This window comes from Lygodium microphyllum, chromosome 28, assembly GCF_053477565.2.
Source record: "Lygodium microphyllum isolate KBCC chromosome 28, Lygodium_microphyllum_v1.1.10, whole genome shotgun sequence".
Taxonomy (NCBI): domain Eukaryota; kingdom Viridiplantae; phylum Streptophyta; class Polypodiopsida; order Schizaeales; family Lygodiaceae; genus Lygodium; species Lygodium microphyllum.
The window spans coordinates 39,897,223-39,915,415 of NC_141162.1; the positions used below are offsets into that span (position 1 = coordinate 39,897,223).

The window sequence follows — 18,193 nt, forward strand, 5'->3', positions numbered from 1 at the left end:
TAAACCTTTTGGTAAAGCCACCACAACATTCCAACTTCACATTAATGGCAAGACAACCATCCCAATGTAACTTTATAGGAAACAATAATCCCAAGATAAATTCATAGATTGTTTCTTGATTGTCATTAGTATTCAATGTGAATTTGATCAAGTTAGTCTACATCTACTTTAGAAGATCCACCTACCTTTCTTCACATGTTTGCCAATACCACCATACAATGGTGCCCTCTCTCTCTCTCTCTCTCTCTCTCTCTCTCTCTCTCTCTCTCTCTCTCTCTCTCTCTCTCTCTCTTATTTGCAATCATTTCCTCCAAAGATAGATATGCTTGCTAAAGTCGTGTTGCTTAGGTACAACTTACGTAGGGTAGAATGGGGAATAATAATAATACAAGGCTAGTAAAGCACACATGAAGAGCGCTGGCTGCCCAATGTAACGACTCCCACCTAGTAAGACTTGATACAAGCTTGTTAGGGTTTCAAATGTACAAAGATGGTTGGTTAAAGAAGGAAAATTTTTCCTTGTGCTCATATTGGCCATTTCATTGTCACTTTATGGCGAGTAATACATTTATATAGAAGTGTTTTATGTATAGACTTCATTAACCAAGAGAAAATTTATTTGCAACTAGCACTTCATATGCTTTCTTCTCCTCCAAAATCTTTTGTTGAGACTCTCCTCCAATTCACAAATTGTAACACTGCACAAACAACATAACTGTAACACTATTAGTCTCTACGAACATTCTTTTTATGGTTGATTTGTATGTGTCCCACTATTCCCTCTCCTAATATTTTGAGAAGTAAAAATCTCTCTTTGGGAAAGCATGTTTTAGTTGTGAATTTGCAAAAATATAAAGAAAAAGCCACAAACTTTCAAAATCTTCATGAGGAAAAGTTATCTTCACATTCAATATTTACAAACCCTAGCAAGGAGGATGTTTTCTTTCACAAGGTAGGACTAATCTCATGACAACTCCAAACACTTGACTTCTAGAAATGAAAACTTGGTTGCCTTGGCCAATCTTCTTAGAGCCATGTCCCACAAGGCTTAAAGGGGTTAGAGGGATTTTCATGTAGAACTTATTCTCTCTTTTTAGGGAACATTATAGTGTTTCTTTTGTAGTGTTTGTTGAATTTGAAGCGTAAAAAGTAATTCTTTTTTTATGTAAGGGGAAGATGGTCAAATAAGATGTGGTTGGTCATGCCCTTGGTTACGCTTTAAGATCCCCTTTCCCCTTGCTAATAGTGCAATGAGTCAGAAATATTTACCTAAAACTAGCCATGTGGCTTGCCTAGTTTGGGCTTTCAAGCAACTATTTGAGAAACTAAGCTCTAAGGCCTTGCTTTGATTTAATAACATTAGTTGGAGCATGATATGCATCAAAATACACCTTTAATAGTTTGTAAAGTCTTAACACCAAGTTGAGAGAGAGAGAGAGAGAGAGAGAGAGAGAAGATGTGGGAACTCCAATAGTCACAATGTGTAACCGGCCTTCCCTTTATTCAAATGTCATTGAAAGAATAAAGAATGAAGTGACAGTGATGGGCATCCACCACCTGCAATGTTTATATAAGTTGTACAAGTTCTCTCACGGCCATATATAACACTCTCAGTACTTTCAAAGATTGGAACTCACTCTTTTGGGTTAGCAAATAATTTGCTAAGATCCCAATATTCTTAAAAACTATCTACATTGTTATTTTTCATGTTATGACTAGTGGAGTCTTTGTTTATCCTATGTTTTACAATCTCCATAGAAATATTATTAGAACCAATAGAACCATCACTGCTTTGACTCTTTGCCTTTATATCCCCCTCTATCTCTTGACTTGTAGTTGACTCCTTCTTCGAGCTACCCTTATTGGTCCCATTCATTCCCTCAAAGCTCATTGTTTGTCTCTCCTAATTGTAATTTGAAATCATCCTCTACTATAGAAGCCCCTATTTATACAAACTCAACTTCATAAGAATATCAGGTACCTCATTATCTTCTAATCCATATGGTAAATCATCACCCAACTTTTCTACTAAGCTTAATATTTTAGCTACTTTCCTCACTCCCTTTGTGTCAAATGTTAATCACTCTAGATATTGCCACCCACGAAGATACATAGGCCCAATCTATTCTCCTAAAAGACTTGTATACTTCCTTATAAAACCAATCAAAGTGGTTTTGCATGCTAATAGTGTTAGGTTGAATTTCATCTACCAATTTAAAGTGTAATGCTAATAGAACAATCCTCCGTGGAACATCCAATTCCAAGTGTACAGTTGTTTGAAATCAATCCACAATTGGGGGCCAAAATGCTTATCCCTATCCACTAATTTGGTATTCCTAGTCTTGTTTGTGATAATGTGTTGAATATCTTGTGGCAATTTAGGAAAGCTATGTCATAATAGCTCATCAAAATCTCACTTCTTTAAACTTTGCAAGTATTATATTTAGAAACTCTTTCACCAAGTTTGGAAGTAACTAAAGTTCGATAAGTAGGTCAAATAGATGTAGGATTCTAACCATAGGCTCTATAGCTTCTTCTTATCTCTCTCAAGAGAGACTCCTCATATGTTACTCCTACCATTCTTATGGTGGTTTATTATTTGTTTCCTTTCAGGGATATTAAGCTTTGAAAGAGTTTTTGTTTAAATAATCGAAATATCTTATAGATCTCTCCTCCATTTCTATTCCTTTTTAGTGTGGCCTCTTCATCCTTAATATTTTTTTAAATTGTATTTAAGTTATTAAAATAGCATAGACCACCCCCTCTTCTCCTTAATTAACATGCTTGCCTCTCTTGGGCAAACACACAAAAAATGATGGCCCCCTAAGAGCCTCCTTGATAAACAAGCAAAATGGCTATATATAAAGCCATTATGTTAATTAAGAACTAAATGTGATCTAATGAGGTATTACTAACTCCAAATCAACTAACTAGATAAAGGATATGTTGACTCCCCACATGTAGTCCAACATTTATCTAATCCAATACTTTCATTTAGGTCACTTTAAATCCATTAAGTTTCACTATCGAGACCTCATTTTGAACTAAGACTACTACCATATTAAACCCAATTCCTTCAATATCTACATCAGAGAAAGTATTTGAATTAAAACCATTAACGCACCTTTAACTCCCATGAACACTATGACATAACCTCTAATATTTACTAATTATTATTTTAGCTCTAAACTTATTTTACAAATAAAGTACCCTTAAAGAAACTCCATTATCTATGAAATTTTATCAACACATTATGACTAGAAAATAAACTATAGTCTCTTTTTATACTTTCAACAAAATTCCTCTCTATCTTTACTTATTAATTTTATTTTAATTTGTGCAATAAAATCAAAATATCCATAACAACTACTTTGAGCCATTGAAAAATGCTCTAAACCAAAGTTTTTCCGTAACCAATATATCTCGCATGCAAAGAATCATCCATGAATGTTATCGTTTCTACTTAATATTCACTAATCACTCCCTAAAAATACTTAAAATTTTCTCATTTTTATTACTAAAAATTATGTATCTTTATAGTCAAAGCTCTATAATGGTTGAAAAATCATAAGTACGTCCCTCTAACCATGATTAAACTATTTTTTAATATATTGCCCTTAATCTTCTTATTTATCCCTAATTATGGAAAAATTAACATTCTGATTACTAAAATGCTCATATCTCTCATTATATTCATCATATCAAAGTGATTTTTTTCCCCTCAATGTGTTTTAACGATTTTTTAATTTACTTCTTATTAGTAATGCTTAGATTTTCTAATATTTTCTAGTTTGGGCCTAAAAGTATAGTTTTCGGGCTATTTTCCACCATTTTCTCATCATTTTGATCCATAGAATATAGTAATTCAACTCCATTCTACTACTTTGATACCCAAAAATCAAAAGAGCAATCCTTTCAACACCATTTTCCATTCAAACTTATCATTCCACTTTAATTTTAACTACAAAAGAAAGTGCCCATTTAATTGAAGGAATTCAAACTGTCTACTATATTTGACAATGTTGATAGCTGCTTCTCCTCTCTAGTTGTGCCCCATAATCTTGATATATTCTAATATCCTTTGCTCCATACCAATATCTTTGAATATTCCCTTAATCTTGCTATAATTTTATTCCTCTATGTGATAAAATGGTCTTCATGAATGGAATGATGAGAAAGGAGATGGAAGAGGGATAGTTTGCAACCAATATATGCTAAAAAAGATTGAGAATGGTGTACCAAATGATTAGCAATCCTCCTCCATGTTGACACCCACAATCTTGCTCTCTTTCTCTCTCTTGAACAACAACTCTTCACAAGACAACGCCTCTTCTACTTCTTAATTGCCCACTTGTTCAAAATTTTAGCTTTCATACTTGAATCGATTATCTCTTGCACCCTTCCACATCTCTCACCTATTTTTGACCCTACCCATAGTTCTTTAGCCTAAATTCTATGCATACATACTAAATTATATTCGCATTTTCTTCCATCTCAAAATGTCTACCACTTCCATAAATCTAAACATGCATTCATCTTTTACTACTTACTAATTATAATCTCTAAAAATTCTCATCTAAAATATCCTAAACTCCTCCACTTCTACTCTATAATTGCATCATCAAATATCGCTTTGTGACTTAATTTTATTAAATTTTGTAAGAAATATTGTGTAATACATAATTGGAACCATCTAGTTTGCATGAATAATCTTATAAAAATAGCTCTAAATTAGCATCTATCAACACTTTACTGATGATCATAATTTGGCAACAGGTTGTTTACCTTCCTTCACTTCTAAGCATTGGTATCGTCTAGTTTGACGTCATCCAATATGCACCACCTAGTCAGTCAATTTGCATGTCCTCCTCCTCCTCCTAAGCATTGGCATCATCTAGTTTGACACCATCTAATCCACGACACCTTGTTAGTCAAATTGAATGTTTGGTTTGATGTCATCTAATCATCGATGCTTGATTAGTCAATTTGGTCTCGTGTAGCTTCACAACATGGTTTTTTGTTATGCATTTGGATTAAAGATGCTTGCTTTCTGTACATGCGAGAGAGTATAGATATATGTGAAGTTAGACTCCTACCCTGGCCCACTCGATAATTTTGCTTCCATTGAGTCTACAACATGGGTAAGTTCTAGAAGATGTTATCGAAGCCAAGGTCTATGACTTTGAAATTACATAAATGGCTAGAAAGCACAAAGGCAGTTGGAGTTGAGTGGTGAGATAGCTACCTTTGCTTGCAAGCATACCTAATGCCACCACAGGCCATGAGCCTTGATGGCCCACATCACCTACCCCATGAACATTGGAAACCGATCATTGCCGTAACACCTTTTCTTGACAAAGCAACACCTTTTCTTTTACCTCTATCAGATGTCTTGCTTTCCTCTCTCTCTCTCTCTCTCTCTCTCTCTCTCCTTTTTTCGTGAAGATAATTGAATTAGATAGTGAATATTTACATCAGACCATCAAGTCAACATTCTCTTTGTATCTCTTACTTTCTATTACATCAGACCATCAGGTCAGCATACTCTCTCTCTCAGCATGTCAATGAAGGTGAATTTTGCAATGATGCAATGCCACCCACCTCTACACTTGTGCATGTTTACCTCCTAGCCACCCACTGCTATTGGTGCAATGCTTGCTAGCCTTTTGAGAGAGGGACCTCTCTTGAGAGTGGCTTACACACACACACACACACAAAGTTTGCTGAGAGAGAGTGCAGTCTCTCTATCTTTCCTTTTTCTTGAATTTTCTTGAATATAAACACTCTTCCTTTTCTTGAAAACCATTTACGTAAAATATAATAGATATGCACAAAGAATTGTAAGTAGGTGAAAACTCGAGCTCCAACACTTTGGTTGGGGGTTACCAAACCAAACCTTCAAATAATACATAGAATAGATTAAAGGTTAAATTTCTACAAACCTTGAATGGGCAGGCCAGCGGGGTTGTAGGTTGAGTTTATGGGGTGCTCAAACCCTCGGCTATGCGTCTCCTTTGGTATATCAAAGTATCTACTCGTGTCTAAGCCTCGAACGGGCAGGCGCCCATGATTTTTGAGTTGGACGCCCGGAAGTGCCATTCTTATATTAAAGTATCTACTCGTGTCTAGGCCATGAACGGGCGGGCGCCCATGATTTTTTGAGTCGGGCGCCCAGAAGTGCCATTCTTATTCCAACTCCCTAACAACCTGTCCATCTGTTATGAATGGAGGGGGCCACATGGAACAGCCTTCGCCTTCTTCAACGACTCGGGAAGCTTTTCCCGCTTCTTCTCCACCAAACCCCAGCCATGGCGCAACCAGCGATGGTGTTCTGGAAGTCACAGGTGAATCTGTTGCTGCCGTTCCGAAGACGAGGTTTAAGAAAACCACCTTCGCCAGATTTCGTGACAGAATTCTTAACCGTAGCAGGAAACGCAGCCAAGAAGAGGATGCATTCATCCCCATGGAAGAATCATCAGTCGAAGAAGAAATTACCACCGATGACAGGAACGAGTCTCCTTTTATTGTCATTGCTGATCCTGTTCAGGAAGATAAGAGTCAGCCGCACGATGAGGGTTATAATGAACCTTCTGAAATAGAAGAAGATGAGGAAAAAGAGGATTGGGATGCTTCTTTGTTTCACGAAACCCTGCAAGATACGGATTCACATGTGGAAATTGCAGGAGACTTGGAGGAAGTCTTTGTGGAACATCAGATAGAAGACAGGCCTCGTAACTCGTCTTGTTCAAATGACGTGTTTCCTTCTCCTACAATTCCCACTGTCGCTGAATCTGAGGTGTTAGACAATTCTCTTATGGCAGATTTACATGGCAAAGATCATGATTTAGGGATGGAAATAGAGGAACCTGCAAAAGAAACTTCACCACTTGAAGCTGGGTTAGTACATCTGCAAGAGGTCAACACCTCAAGCAATGCTCAATGGAATGTAGACATAGAGCATGCAATTATAGAGGATGACGGTTCTGTAAAGGAACAGAACCATAAGATTGTTCTCTCAGCAACATACGAGGGATTACAAGGAACGTTAAATCAAAACCATGAAGAGACATGTGAAAAAAATGGCATAAATGGAGTTGCTACTGACCTGGAGACTGTAGGATGGAAACTCTTGACTCAAGAGCCACATTCCACCTCTACTGATGCCCCTGGTTCTGACAAGACCTTGTTGGCTACTTCAAAGAGTCTAGTTGCAACAGAACCTGATATCTTTCTTTGCAGTATGAAACAGAAAAGTGAATCTAGACTTCAGAATCTAGAATTGGTAAAAGTAACACATGATGGGTTGATCTTTGCAATTCTTTTTCTCAGGTTTGCACATTGAATGTTATCTCTGCAGCATACTAAACACTTCCAACTTCTTTCAGGGTGACCTCTATTTAACTTCCAACTTCAAAGATGAAACAAAGCACTTGGCAACAGAGTATGATCTCTCTCTTTTTTTTTCTTTGATATTTACAGTTCTATTCTACTGCAAAACTTTAAAAAGCTTGGTAGAGGAGAGTTTGTTCACAAATATGAGAAGGCTGGTACCTATTGTTTCTTCTATTTGAGGGGTTGATCATGCAATTGAGCTGAACCTTGGCACTCAGCTATTCTCTTTTTTGTTTTTCGGTCAAAGAACTACACACGCACCATCCTCTTGATCTGCAAGCCAAAGCCATGTTGGAGTAGGTGTGCTTATCCTATCCAGAACCTCATGGTTAAAGATAGGAATGATTGATTAAAGACAAGAAAGACCTGACTGTAATCAACTATGCAGCTGTTACTAAATCTAGTTGAGTGCAGTTAATGCATTTTATTGCTTTTTCTGCAGCCATTTACTGATACCTTTTGCCTTTATTTCCAAGCTTTAGAAGACCCAAAGCACACACGTAAAATGGAAATACTCTCAACCCTCTGTAAAACCGTAAAAGCAAGTTGAATCAAACTCTCAACCCAAGGCTCGCATACCAATAGCATCAGCATTACAGTCCTCTACAACTCCAAAGCTAGTGCATAAGTAGAAGTTATTGGGCAATCCTTCAGGGAGACTAAGATTGAAATCTTGCAACCCACAAGGACAACTTCCATCCATGAGCCGTCTCCACACCTCTACAAACACGCTTGACATTGCTGGGCCTTTGACAGCAGCACACATGTTGCCTCTTCACCACCACCTTGTCAAACACAAATGCTACTTCCTCTTTCACTAACACCACTTCAGCCTTAGCTTCCCGAGCTCCACCAACTCAGCCTCGCCACCTCCATATTTGCAAAAGAACAGTCCTTGCACACCTTGGCTAGTTCATATGTCATTGTCCCATCCTTAGACATGTTTACACCCTTAGGAAAAAGCCTCACAGCATGAGTCTCCATTCATTGTCCTCTAAGACTTGAGCCTACATGAGGGAACTCCAAAGCCCAGCCAAAGTACTTAACATGGTGAATTTGTTATGTGTTGAACAAGAGCAAACATTGAACCTTCTTAATGTCTCACACAATGAGATCTTCCAAACCTTGATTGACATGCAGTGGGTTTAAAATGTGCCTGCTAGGGATTGTCAACCCATAACCGGAGGGAACAATTATTCTCAGAGATAAAAATGCCAAAAGCACAACTTCTTTCCATTTTGCTTCATGTCCCATATCATCATATTGCATGTTACTCGTTCTACATCCTTGTTTTGTGGTCCGTGTGGGCCCAAAGCACAGTGCAGGAGCCACCCTCTGTGATGAATGCCCTAAAGCTCCTGAAGTGTTGCACCTGAAGCTTCGGTAAGGACAATGAATGATCTTCTAGGCTTCTTTCTAAACTAACAATGTTTCATCAAGTACAAACGACTGTGCTTTGGTTCTCCTAGCACTAGTTGGGACATCTTTGACATGAAGAGCTGGGCCATTTTGAATGATCGTAAGAGGTTAGGAAATAGATGATGATGATGAAGCATTGTCCTTCAAGCAAACAGGGCCTCCATTGAAGGAGTGGCTTCATAAAGCATTAGAGGATCCCAAGATGGAGTGGTATGAGCCATCATAAGTCAATATGTGATGTATAGTGTGGTCAAGAACAAAACTAAGCACTCCAAGGTACTCTTCTGAAGTGCACCGGCTATGATACCATGTGGAAATATGGTAGGTTTTCCAAAAGAAAATGCAAAGTGTATGACCATGATTGAAACACAGTGAACACAAACACTAATGCAAAACTAAAAAATGAAGATAAATTGAATCAATGGAAACTGCTGAATAATGAATGAATGTGTATACAATGCTCAAGGGCAGAGTTGTCCAACAGCCGATGACTCACACGGAAGCAAGCTGAGGGCGATGTCAGAGTCTGTCATCCACCTAAGAGAAATCCTAAGTCTAGAAAGCACCAATCAAGGGATATAAGTGACCTAGCACACTTGCTATTTGTAGAGATGGAACCAACCAAAAGTGGGGGAGTTTGCTTATGGGACACTAAAGTGTACTAAGTGCATTTGAGTTTTGGGGCTGTTTATGACCTAATGAAGGTTTAATGTGTAATGCACCTTTTTTAGCTTAAGCAGCTGCACACAGCCACCAACAGTAACAAGGCATTCCCGAAGGACTACATAGGTAGGGAGCAGCTGATCGGAACACATCTGTTGCACATGGTAGCAACAACTAGGGTAGAGGCAACAAGGCGGTAGCTCATGATGAAGGACAACACCTTGTAGTTTGTGGAAAATAACTTGAAGAAGGAGACATGTTGGAGGGAACTTGGCACTAATGAGGGTAAAGATGAAAGAGGAGGAATGAAAGGGAGAAAGCGTTAGTGCAATTGAGTGACCCTTTTTATAGAACATTTTGAGCTAGTTGGCCTATTAAAAGGTATTTCATGTCATCTAAATTGAATAATTGTGCCTTGGGGCTGATTTAAGAGCCAGAGTGAGAATGAGAGATGCAACGGAACCAATAGAGATTAAGTGTTGAACATTGAATAGAATGAACAAGAGTAGCAAGTTGTCGGGAATAAAGGCCCGGTAACATCCTTGTATAGTACACACACATTGTACATGTGAATGCACCTTTTGCATGCCCTAAGTATAAATACATTTTATTCTTTGTGTACCAACACATTGTTGGTACACTCTAATGGGCTCGTACTTTCACTCTGCTCACACTCTCTTCAACTGTCACACTCTCACGCTCACTCCAGCTCGACCTCCCTCTCTCTCTCTCTCTTTGCTGTGCCCCCTCTTGGTCCAACAACTGGTATCAAAGCTGTAGGTTCTGTGCACGCTTCTCAACGTCTTACCAGTCGAACATGACCAGCAGGAGAGCGACTGAGTATTCGTGTCGTGAACCAACAGGTACGTGACTGAGCATTCGTGTCGTGGACCGGCAGGTGACTTTCTGTAAGCGGGTGATAGGCAGGCAACCTTCAATAAGCAGGCGACAAGCAACGACCTCTGTGGGTAGCAGGCGACGTGCAGCGCGGGGACCTAGCAAGAGTCGCGAGGACTTGCAAGGCACATGCAGGCACGACGGCAAGGACAAAGTGGGCTGAAGCGTGCAGAGCAACGACAGGCGACTGGCAGGCACGTGCGCGACAAGCGAATGACGACGTCACGCAAGAGGCAAGCGCCGCCACGCGACCCGCCTGACGGGTCAACAGACCCCTTTCCCCCTTTTTTTAAAACCTAAAATTCATTTATCCTTAAATCCCTTTATCCTCTTCCTTGACGGAGTTCACGCGTGGAAGCACAGTTTCAAAATCTATGCAAATCGAGGTAGAGAATTTGGGGCTTTTCTCAGATTTGATCCCATCTAGGCCTGACAGTATATTCCGAGTCAAAAATTGTAGACATTGTGAGAAGTGACCCAAATTAATTTGGGGATTTTACCAAATTTGTCGGATTTCCACTCTTCTCGGCAAAATTTCCTGACATTGGATCCCAGAAATTTGAGGCTTTTTATGTATTGGCAAAGTTTTGCTCAGTTGGGTCAGATTGACTGACATTTATGCAATTTTGGACTTGAAATTTTGGGGATTTGCACATAATTTGGTAAATTTCTGCATATTTTGCCCGTTTGTTGGCTGGTTCATGTACAAGCAACAAAAATTTACTTCTAGTTGAGAAAAAATAGCAGTGCATCTTGCTGGTACAGCTTGTGCTTTTGCAGATTAGTGCATTTACTTTTGTGTTCGTAATAAAATGGCTGCAACTTCTTCCAGTTCACACATCAAGAGTTTGATGGAGATCAAACGGTTTGATGATCATGGCTTTGACCTTTGGAAAGACCATGTGCAAGGCATTTTGTTACTAAAGGATTGTGAGGATGCTTTGCAGGAAGATAAACCCGCACTAATGTCTGATGCAGATTGGGCCATAGTGAATAAAAAGATTGTGGCTTACATAAAGATGGGTGTCACTGATGACACTCTGATAGACATTAAGGGTTTAGATACAGGTTATGCAATATGGGAGAAGCTGAAAAATACTTATGAGATCACCACATCTATTAATCAGGTGCTTTTAATGCACAAGTTGGTGAATATGCGACTAGATGAGTCAAAGCCTGCAACTGAGCACTTGAGTGCATTTACAGGGATTCTAAATTAGCTCAAAGATGCAAATTTGGACTTTGATGATAAGTTGAGGGCAATCTTTTTTATCATGGCACTGCCTAACTCTTGGGAAACCTTGGTGGTTTCACTCAGCAATAACCCCAATCTCTTATATGATGGGGTGAGGGGTTCTATCTTGAATGAAGAAATTAGATGCATGTCTAGTGGAGAAGGTGGCAACTCAGCGTATAATGTAAGAGGCAGGGCTGAAAAGAAAAATGCAAATGCAGAGCAGAGAAACAGGAGCAAGAGCAAAGGAAAGGAAAAAAGTGACATTACTTGTTATCACTGTGGTCGGAAGGGCCACAAGAAACCTGATTGCAGGTATTATAAGAAGGAACAAGAGAGAAAGAAGAATGCAGGAGATAAAAAAAACAAGGAAGAGAAGGCAGATGCATTGGAGACAACCAAAAGCAAAGGAAAGGCCAATGTGGCCTCTAGCGTGGTCATAGAAGAGCTTTCAAATACAAAGGCTGATGTATTATGTGCAGTTGATTATGATACCCTTGTATGTCGCATACAAGATATGCAGATTACCAAGTTTGATGTGATTGATGCACTCTTGTCACTTAATGATGGTGTCACTCAGACTTGAATTGTAGACTCTAGTGCCTCTTTCCATGTAACTACTTGCTTGGAGTGTTTTGCTATGTTCAACGCAGGCAGTTATGGAAAGGTGTATCTTGAAAATAACCATGCTTGTAGCATTGATGGAATTGACACAGTACACTTGTCTTTAGACAATGGTCAAGAGCTTGTGTTGAAAGATGTCTAATATATGCCTGGCATTAAAAAGAGTTTACTATCTGTTAGTCAGCTTGACTTGCATGGCTACACCACAATGTTTGGTAGTGGTTTGTGGAAAGTGAAAAAGAGTTTCATACTGATCGCAAAAGGAACCAAGAAGGACACTTTGTATTGTTTGCACTGTAAAGCCTTGAATGGCAAGTTTCTTGCAATTGCTAAAATTTGCAGCCACTTGGAGTTATGGCATAAGAGATTAGGCCATATGAGCCAAAAAGGACTTGATGTCCTTACCTCTCTGAAGAGGGTTGATGGAAAAGGCTCTAAACTTGATTTTTGTAATGAGTGTCAGTTTGAAAAGCAAATAAAAATTTCATTTTACTCTGGTGTCTCTCGTAAGTCCAATGTCTTGGACTTAGTGCATTCTGATGTATTTAGTATGCCCTTGAAATCATTGGGTGGTGTTGCATATTTTGTCTCCTTTATTGATGTCTGTTCCAAGAAGATTTGGGTGTACTTGCTAAAAAAGAAAAGTGAAGTGTTTACTGTTTTTAAAACTTTTCATGCATTTGTGACCACTCAAACAGGTAGAAAGCTAAAATGCTTGAGAACTGATAATGGGGGTGAGTTCACATCGACTGAATTCAAGTCCTTTTGTGACTTGCATGGTATTAAGAGGGAGCTTACAGCCCCTTACAGCCCTTCTTCAAATGGGGTGGCTGAAAGATATAATAGGACTTTATGTGAAAGAGTGCAATGCATGCTGTTCACTGCTAATCTCCCTCATGCATTTTGGGGAGAGGCACTCAAAACCGCGGTTCACATTTGCAACCGCTCTCTAAATAGGTCCTTAAATAATGGCATCCCTGAGGAGGTTTGGTCTGGCAAATCGGCCTCATATAACCATTTATGTATATCTGGCTGTGATGCTTTTGTATATGTTAGGGATGAGCTGAGGAACAAACTTGACCCAAAATCCACCAAAGGCATTTTCACGGGCTAGTGATGAGGGTGAATTTGGCTACAGAGTGTGGTTACCTCAATCCAAGAAAACTATTCACAGCTATAATGTTGTGTTTAATGAGGTAAAATTGCTGAAAGGCACTTTAGCCTCTAATGAAGATTTGAAAAATGTGAAATTTCAGAGTTTGCAGCCACCCATTACTTCAGAAAATGAGCCTCAAGGTGTTGTACCACAGGCTGAAATTGATGATCAACTTGTTATTTTTGGGCCAGATGATGATGGACAGCAAATAGGAGCACAAGGAGGTCATGGACAGCAAGATAGGCTTGCTGATTATGAAAATGCAGGTGCTGGAAATGAAAATGAAGGTGCTGTACAGCATGAACAGCATGCTGCAAATGGTTTACATCAACCAATAAATGCTGAAAATAATATACCTCTAGATGTAAACCCAATTCCTGAAAATGTTGATCATTGGGTATGCAGGTCTACATGCGTAAGAAGGCAACCACATAGGTTTGCCCCCTCCTTGCATTATGTAATGCTTACAAATGAGGGTGAGTCTCTTGCATACAAAGAGGCCACGTCATGAGTTCAGCAATAAGTGGGAGCTAGCTATACAGGAAGAGATTAAATCTCTATATGCAAATGATACTTGGGATCTTGTATCATTCCCCAAAGAAAGGAAGCCACTTCCAAACAAATGGGTGTACAAAGTCAAGACAATTGATGGAAAACCTAAGTACAAGGCAAGGCTAGTTGCCAAAGGATATGCACAAAAGGAAGGGATTGACTTCCAAGAGGTCTTCTTACCTGTTGTGAAGATGACCACTTTACGTGTGCTTTTGGCTCTTACTTCTATTTTCGATTTAGAGCTGTATCAAATGGATGTAAAAACAGCTTTCTTGCATGGTGACATTGGTGAGGAAATCTACATGAAACAGCCCGAGGGGCTTGTAGTTCCTGGAAAAGAGCAGATGGTGTGTAAGCTAAAACGCAACCTGTATGGGCTGAAGCAAGCACCACGACAGTGATACAAAAAGTTTGACACTTTTATGCTATCTCATGAGTTTACACGCAGCCATGCAGATCATTGCTTGTACATGAAAAAGGATATAGATGGCAACCCCATCATACTTGTTTTGTATGTGGATGATATGCTACTAGTTGGGAAAAGAAAAGACTAGCTTGGATGTACTAGACAGATTTAACATGGCTGAAGCTAAGCCTTTTGGGGTACCCTTACCTCCTTATCTCAAGCTTAGCAAAGCCAACAGCCCAAAAGATGACATGGAAGCAAATGCTATGAAGGAAGTTTCTTATGCATCAGCTTGTGGCTCTCTTATGTATGCTATGGTTGCTACTCGTCCAGACATTGCTCATGCAGTGGGAGTTGTTAGCAGGTTTATGTCAAATCCTAGCAAAGCACATTGGGAGTTTGTCAAGTATATTCTTCGATACCTTAAGGGTACACAAAGAAAAAGTATTTGCTATGGGCAGGGTGCACTTAATTTGCAAGGTTATTGTGATACAGACACGACAGGTGACTTGAACACTCTAAGGTCCACCAATGGGTATGTCTTTACAGTTGTTAGTGGGGCTGTTTCTTGGTGTTCCAAGTTGCAGAACATTGTTGCACTGAGTACCACTGAAGCTGAATACATATCAACTACTGAAGCTTCTAAGGAAGCTATATGGTTGAGTAGACTTGCAGATGATCTCGGCATGTCGATGGGTACTGCAATTTTGGGATGTGATAGCCAGAGTGTTGTGTATCTAGCTAAGAATACCATGTATCATTCACGCACAAAGCATATAGATATGCGATATCACTTCATCAAACAAATTTTGGAAGATGGTCAAATTACATTGACCAAATTAAAACACAAGATAACCCTGCAGATGTTCTCACTAAAAGTCTAAGCAAAGCTCAGCACGAGCATTGCATTCGACTAGTGGGAGTTGGTTAGCTAGAGGTTCATATCGAACCTTTAAGTGGGAGGTTGTTGGGATAAAGGCCCGATAACCTCCATGTATAGTACACGCACATTGTACATGTGAACGCACCTTTTGCGTGCCCTAAGTATAAATACATTTTATTCTTTGTGTACCAACACATTGTTGTTACACTCTAATCGACTCGTACTTTCACTCTACTCACACTCTCTTCAGTTATCACACTCTCACGCTCACTCCAGCTCGACCTCTCTCTCTCTCTCTCTCTCTCTCTCTCTCTCTCTCTCTCTCTCTCTCTCTCTCTCTCTCTCTCTCTCTCTCTCTCTCTCTCTCTCTCTCTCTCTCTCTCTCTCTCTCTCTCTCTCTTTGTTGTGGCCCCTCTTGGTCCAACACAAGAACACATGCACTCAATTGAATGGAGAAATGGGCCATGGGATCCATATTGCACAACATGAGAAGATGAGTAGTACAAACCACATGGGAAATGGCTGATCAAATGAGTGCCTCCAATCTTCTTCCCACCAGAGGATGCAAGTATTCAAGATGATGTGCTGGAGAGTAGAGAGGAGGCCCATATATAGGCTGAGGAACAAGGCCTGAGACAACCAAGTTAGCTAGAAACAAGCCACTCAGGTGCCCTTCAAGCACCCTTTCAAATGCCCAATAAAAACCCAAATAATCCATGAAATGTACAAAACTAACATTGAACCTCAAATCAAGGTAACAAGTACAATGAAATATGATACAACAATGGAAAATAGTCCCCTAGGAACTATCACCATAACCCATACTACAACAAAGTTTTGCCAAAAACTTATAACATCATAGTATACACAACAATGAGAATTAGATGGAACCATGGATACCCAAGCGTGGGCATAATCAAGCCACCACCAACATACCTTGGAAAGACACTAATGTTGATGTCGATCATACCAATCCCTGAATGCAAAAGTAGAAATAGCTGAATCTTAATGCTTGTCGTGAACCATCTCTATAGAAAGCACATCATGACCATAGATTTCATGCCTTCAACCAAACTGCCAAAGGGGTTCCCTAATGTGAAAATGAATTAGGAGCAAACACCATTGTCTAACCTCCCATCATGAGGTTGAAAGGCAAACTGCCAAAGGGGTTCCCTAATGTGAAAACAAATTAGGATCAAACACCATTGTCTAACCTCCCATCATGAGCTTGAAAGGCAAACTAGCTCTAGGATTTGAGCCTACTACACTGCAGTTGATGCATCAGCATGTCAAAAGCATGCTCAAGATCCACCACTTGAATAGACATGTATGTCCCATCTCCACCACTACCCTTTCACACTCTCTCTAGCTCGGAGAGTTGTGAGGTATGACATCACCACTAGGGCTAGGAAGCATCATCCTACGTAATGTATATATGATCCAATTGAGACCATGTGGTTGTATGTTGTGCTGAACGAAAAGTGAATCCCGAGGCTGATGGAAAAAGCCAAGACTAAAGGTCTTGCTTAAGAACAGCCAAAGAAAAATCATCCCTAGCATGACACTCTGGTGCATTCATCATCGGGTGTTTAGAAATAAACTGTGAGGGATCAATACACACATTAAAATCCCCCATCAACAAACCTAGTCTACCAAGCGATAAACATTACATTTAGTCTGTCCCATAGATCATGTCTAGAAAGGGATCACTCAGGGCATAGAGCCCAATCAGCCATAGAACTTCCCCTTCAAACAAAATTTCGATCACCAAAAAGTGGCCATGTACATCATTCTTAACAAGGACCAGCTGAAATTTCTCATGAACAACCACGAGCATATTGGAGTAATGCATTGCAAAATCCTCGGTATAAAACAAGCAAAACCCATGGTGGTCCACAATTTTCCCTGCTTCGCCATGACTCTTATGCTCAAGAGCACATAATACATCCCATTTATTTTCGTGCCATGTCATGTTGCTTGCTATGAGAGAAAATTCCACACATTTCAAGTGGCAATCTTCGAATGTATCAATAGAAGAATGATCAAGGTCAAGGCTGATTTCGCCTCAAATTATGTTTTTTCTGCTAAAATCTTAAGGGTTCCCTCATCAAGGAAATAAGCTAGCACTACAAATGAATTTAGAACCTGATGCTCAAATGTGGAGGTGGAAGGATGATCCCCCATCTTTGGAGCAAACCAAGAATAACAATGATCCCAAGGGGTAATCACCTTACCTCTTGTATCAAAAGAAGTCAAGCAGGTGGATCCCTTGAACGATCAGTAGATACTTTCACAGTGGCAGGTTTTTGAGGGATAGAAGAAACCATTTCATTAGTAGTATGCATGGAAGATAGCTTATCTTTCCACCATACATATGTAAATTTAGAGTCGTGAAAAGTGCTAGGCATAGTAGCTACAATGTCAACATTAGCATTTTTGCCTCTTTTAGAACCAGCCATGTTCAAGTTGGTCTGCAGGTTGCATGGGTTGTTTCCCTTTATTCACATTTGTCTGCATAGATGCCTCATCATCCTAAGGGCCTCAACCATGAGACCTCATCATCCTGAGGGCCTTCAATCATCCTGGTTGAAGGCCCTCATGATCCTGAGGGCCTTCAACCACGAGACCTTCATTGACAACTGAGGCATCTGGAGCTGCATTTTTTCCTACTCGTCCATAAATGCCCCAACTTTCCTCAGGAGAAACAATGTGCGGCAAAAGTGCTCCATTTCAAGTGAAAATGCAGTGCAGGCATTCAAGGATGATTCAAAGGCAATTAGTTAGGCCTTTTGCAAGAAGTATCCCACAACACATATGGTTACAATTTGTAGCCCTCAAACTGGGTGGAACCAAGACAGTGCCAATAGCTGCCATAGCATCCTTCAGCAGAGGTTAACACACAGGGGCAATCTTGCCAGGAGATTATCATGATACCTTGCTGATTTTAACATCACAACATAAAAACCC

At 39.7% G+C, this 18,193-nt stretch overlaps 1 protein-coding gene across 1 annotated transcript in view; it reads left to right on the forward strand.

The window, feature by feature from the left end:
* Positions 1-6,220: 6,220 nt before the first annotated feature.
* The window catches only part of LOC148011375 (uncharacterized), a 37,104-nt gene continuing 25,131 nt past the window's right edge, over positions 6,221-18,193 (forward strand). Inside the window, exons 1-2 of the mRNA XM_087670349.1 lie at positions 6,221-7,282; positions 7,386-7,441. Of these exons, the coding sequence (XP_087526475.1) occupies positions 6,221-7,282; positions 7,386-7,441 (1,118 nt within the window). The remainder of the gene's footprint in view (positions 7,283-7,385; positions 7,442-18,193) is intronic.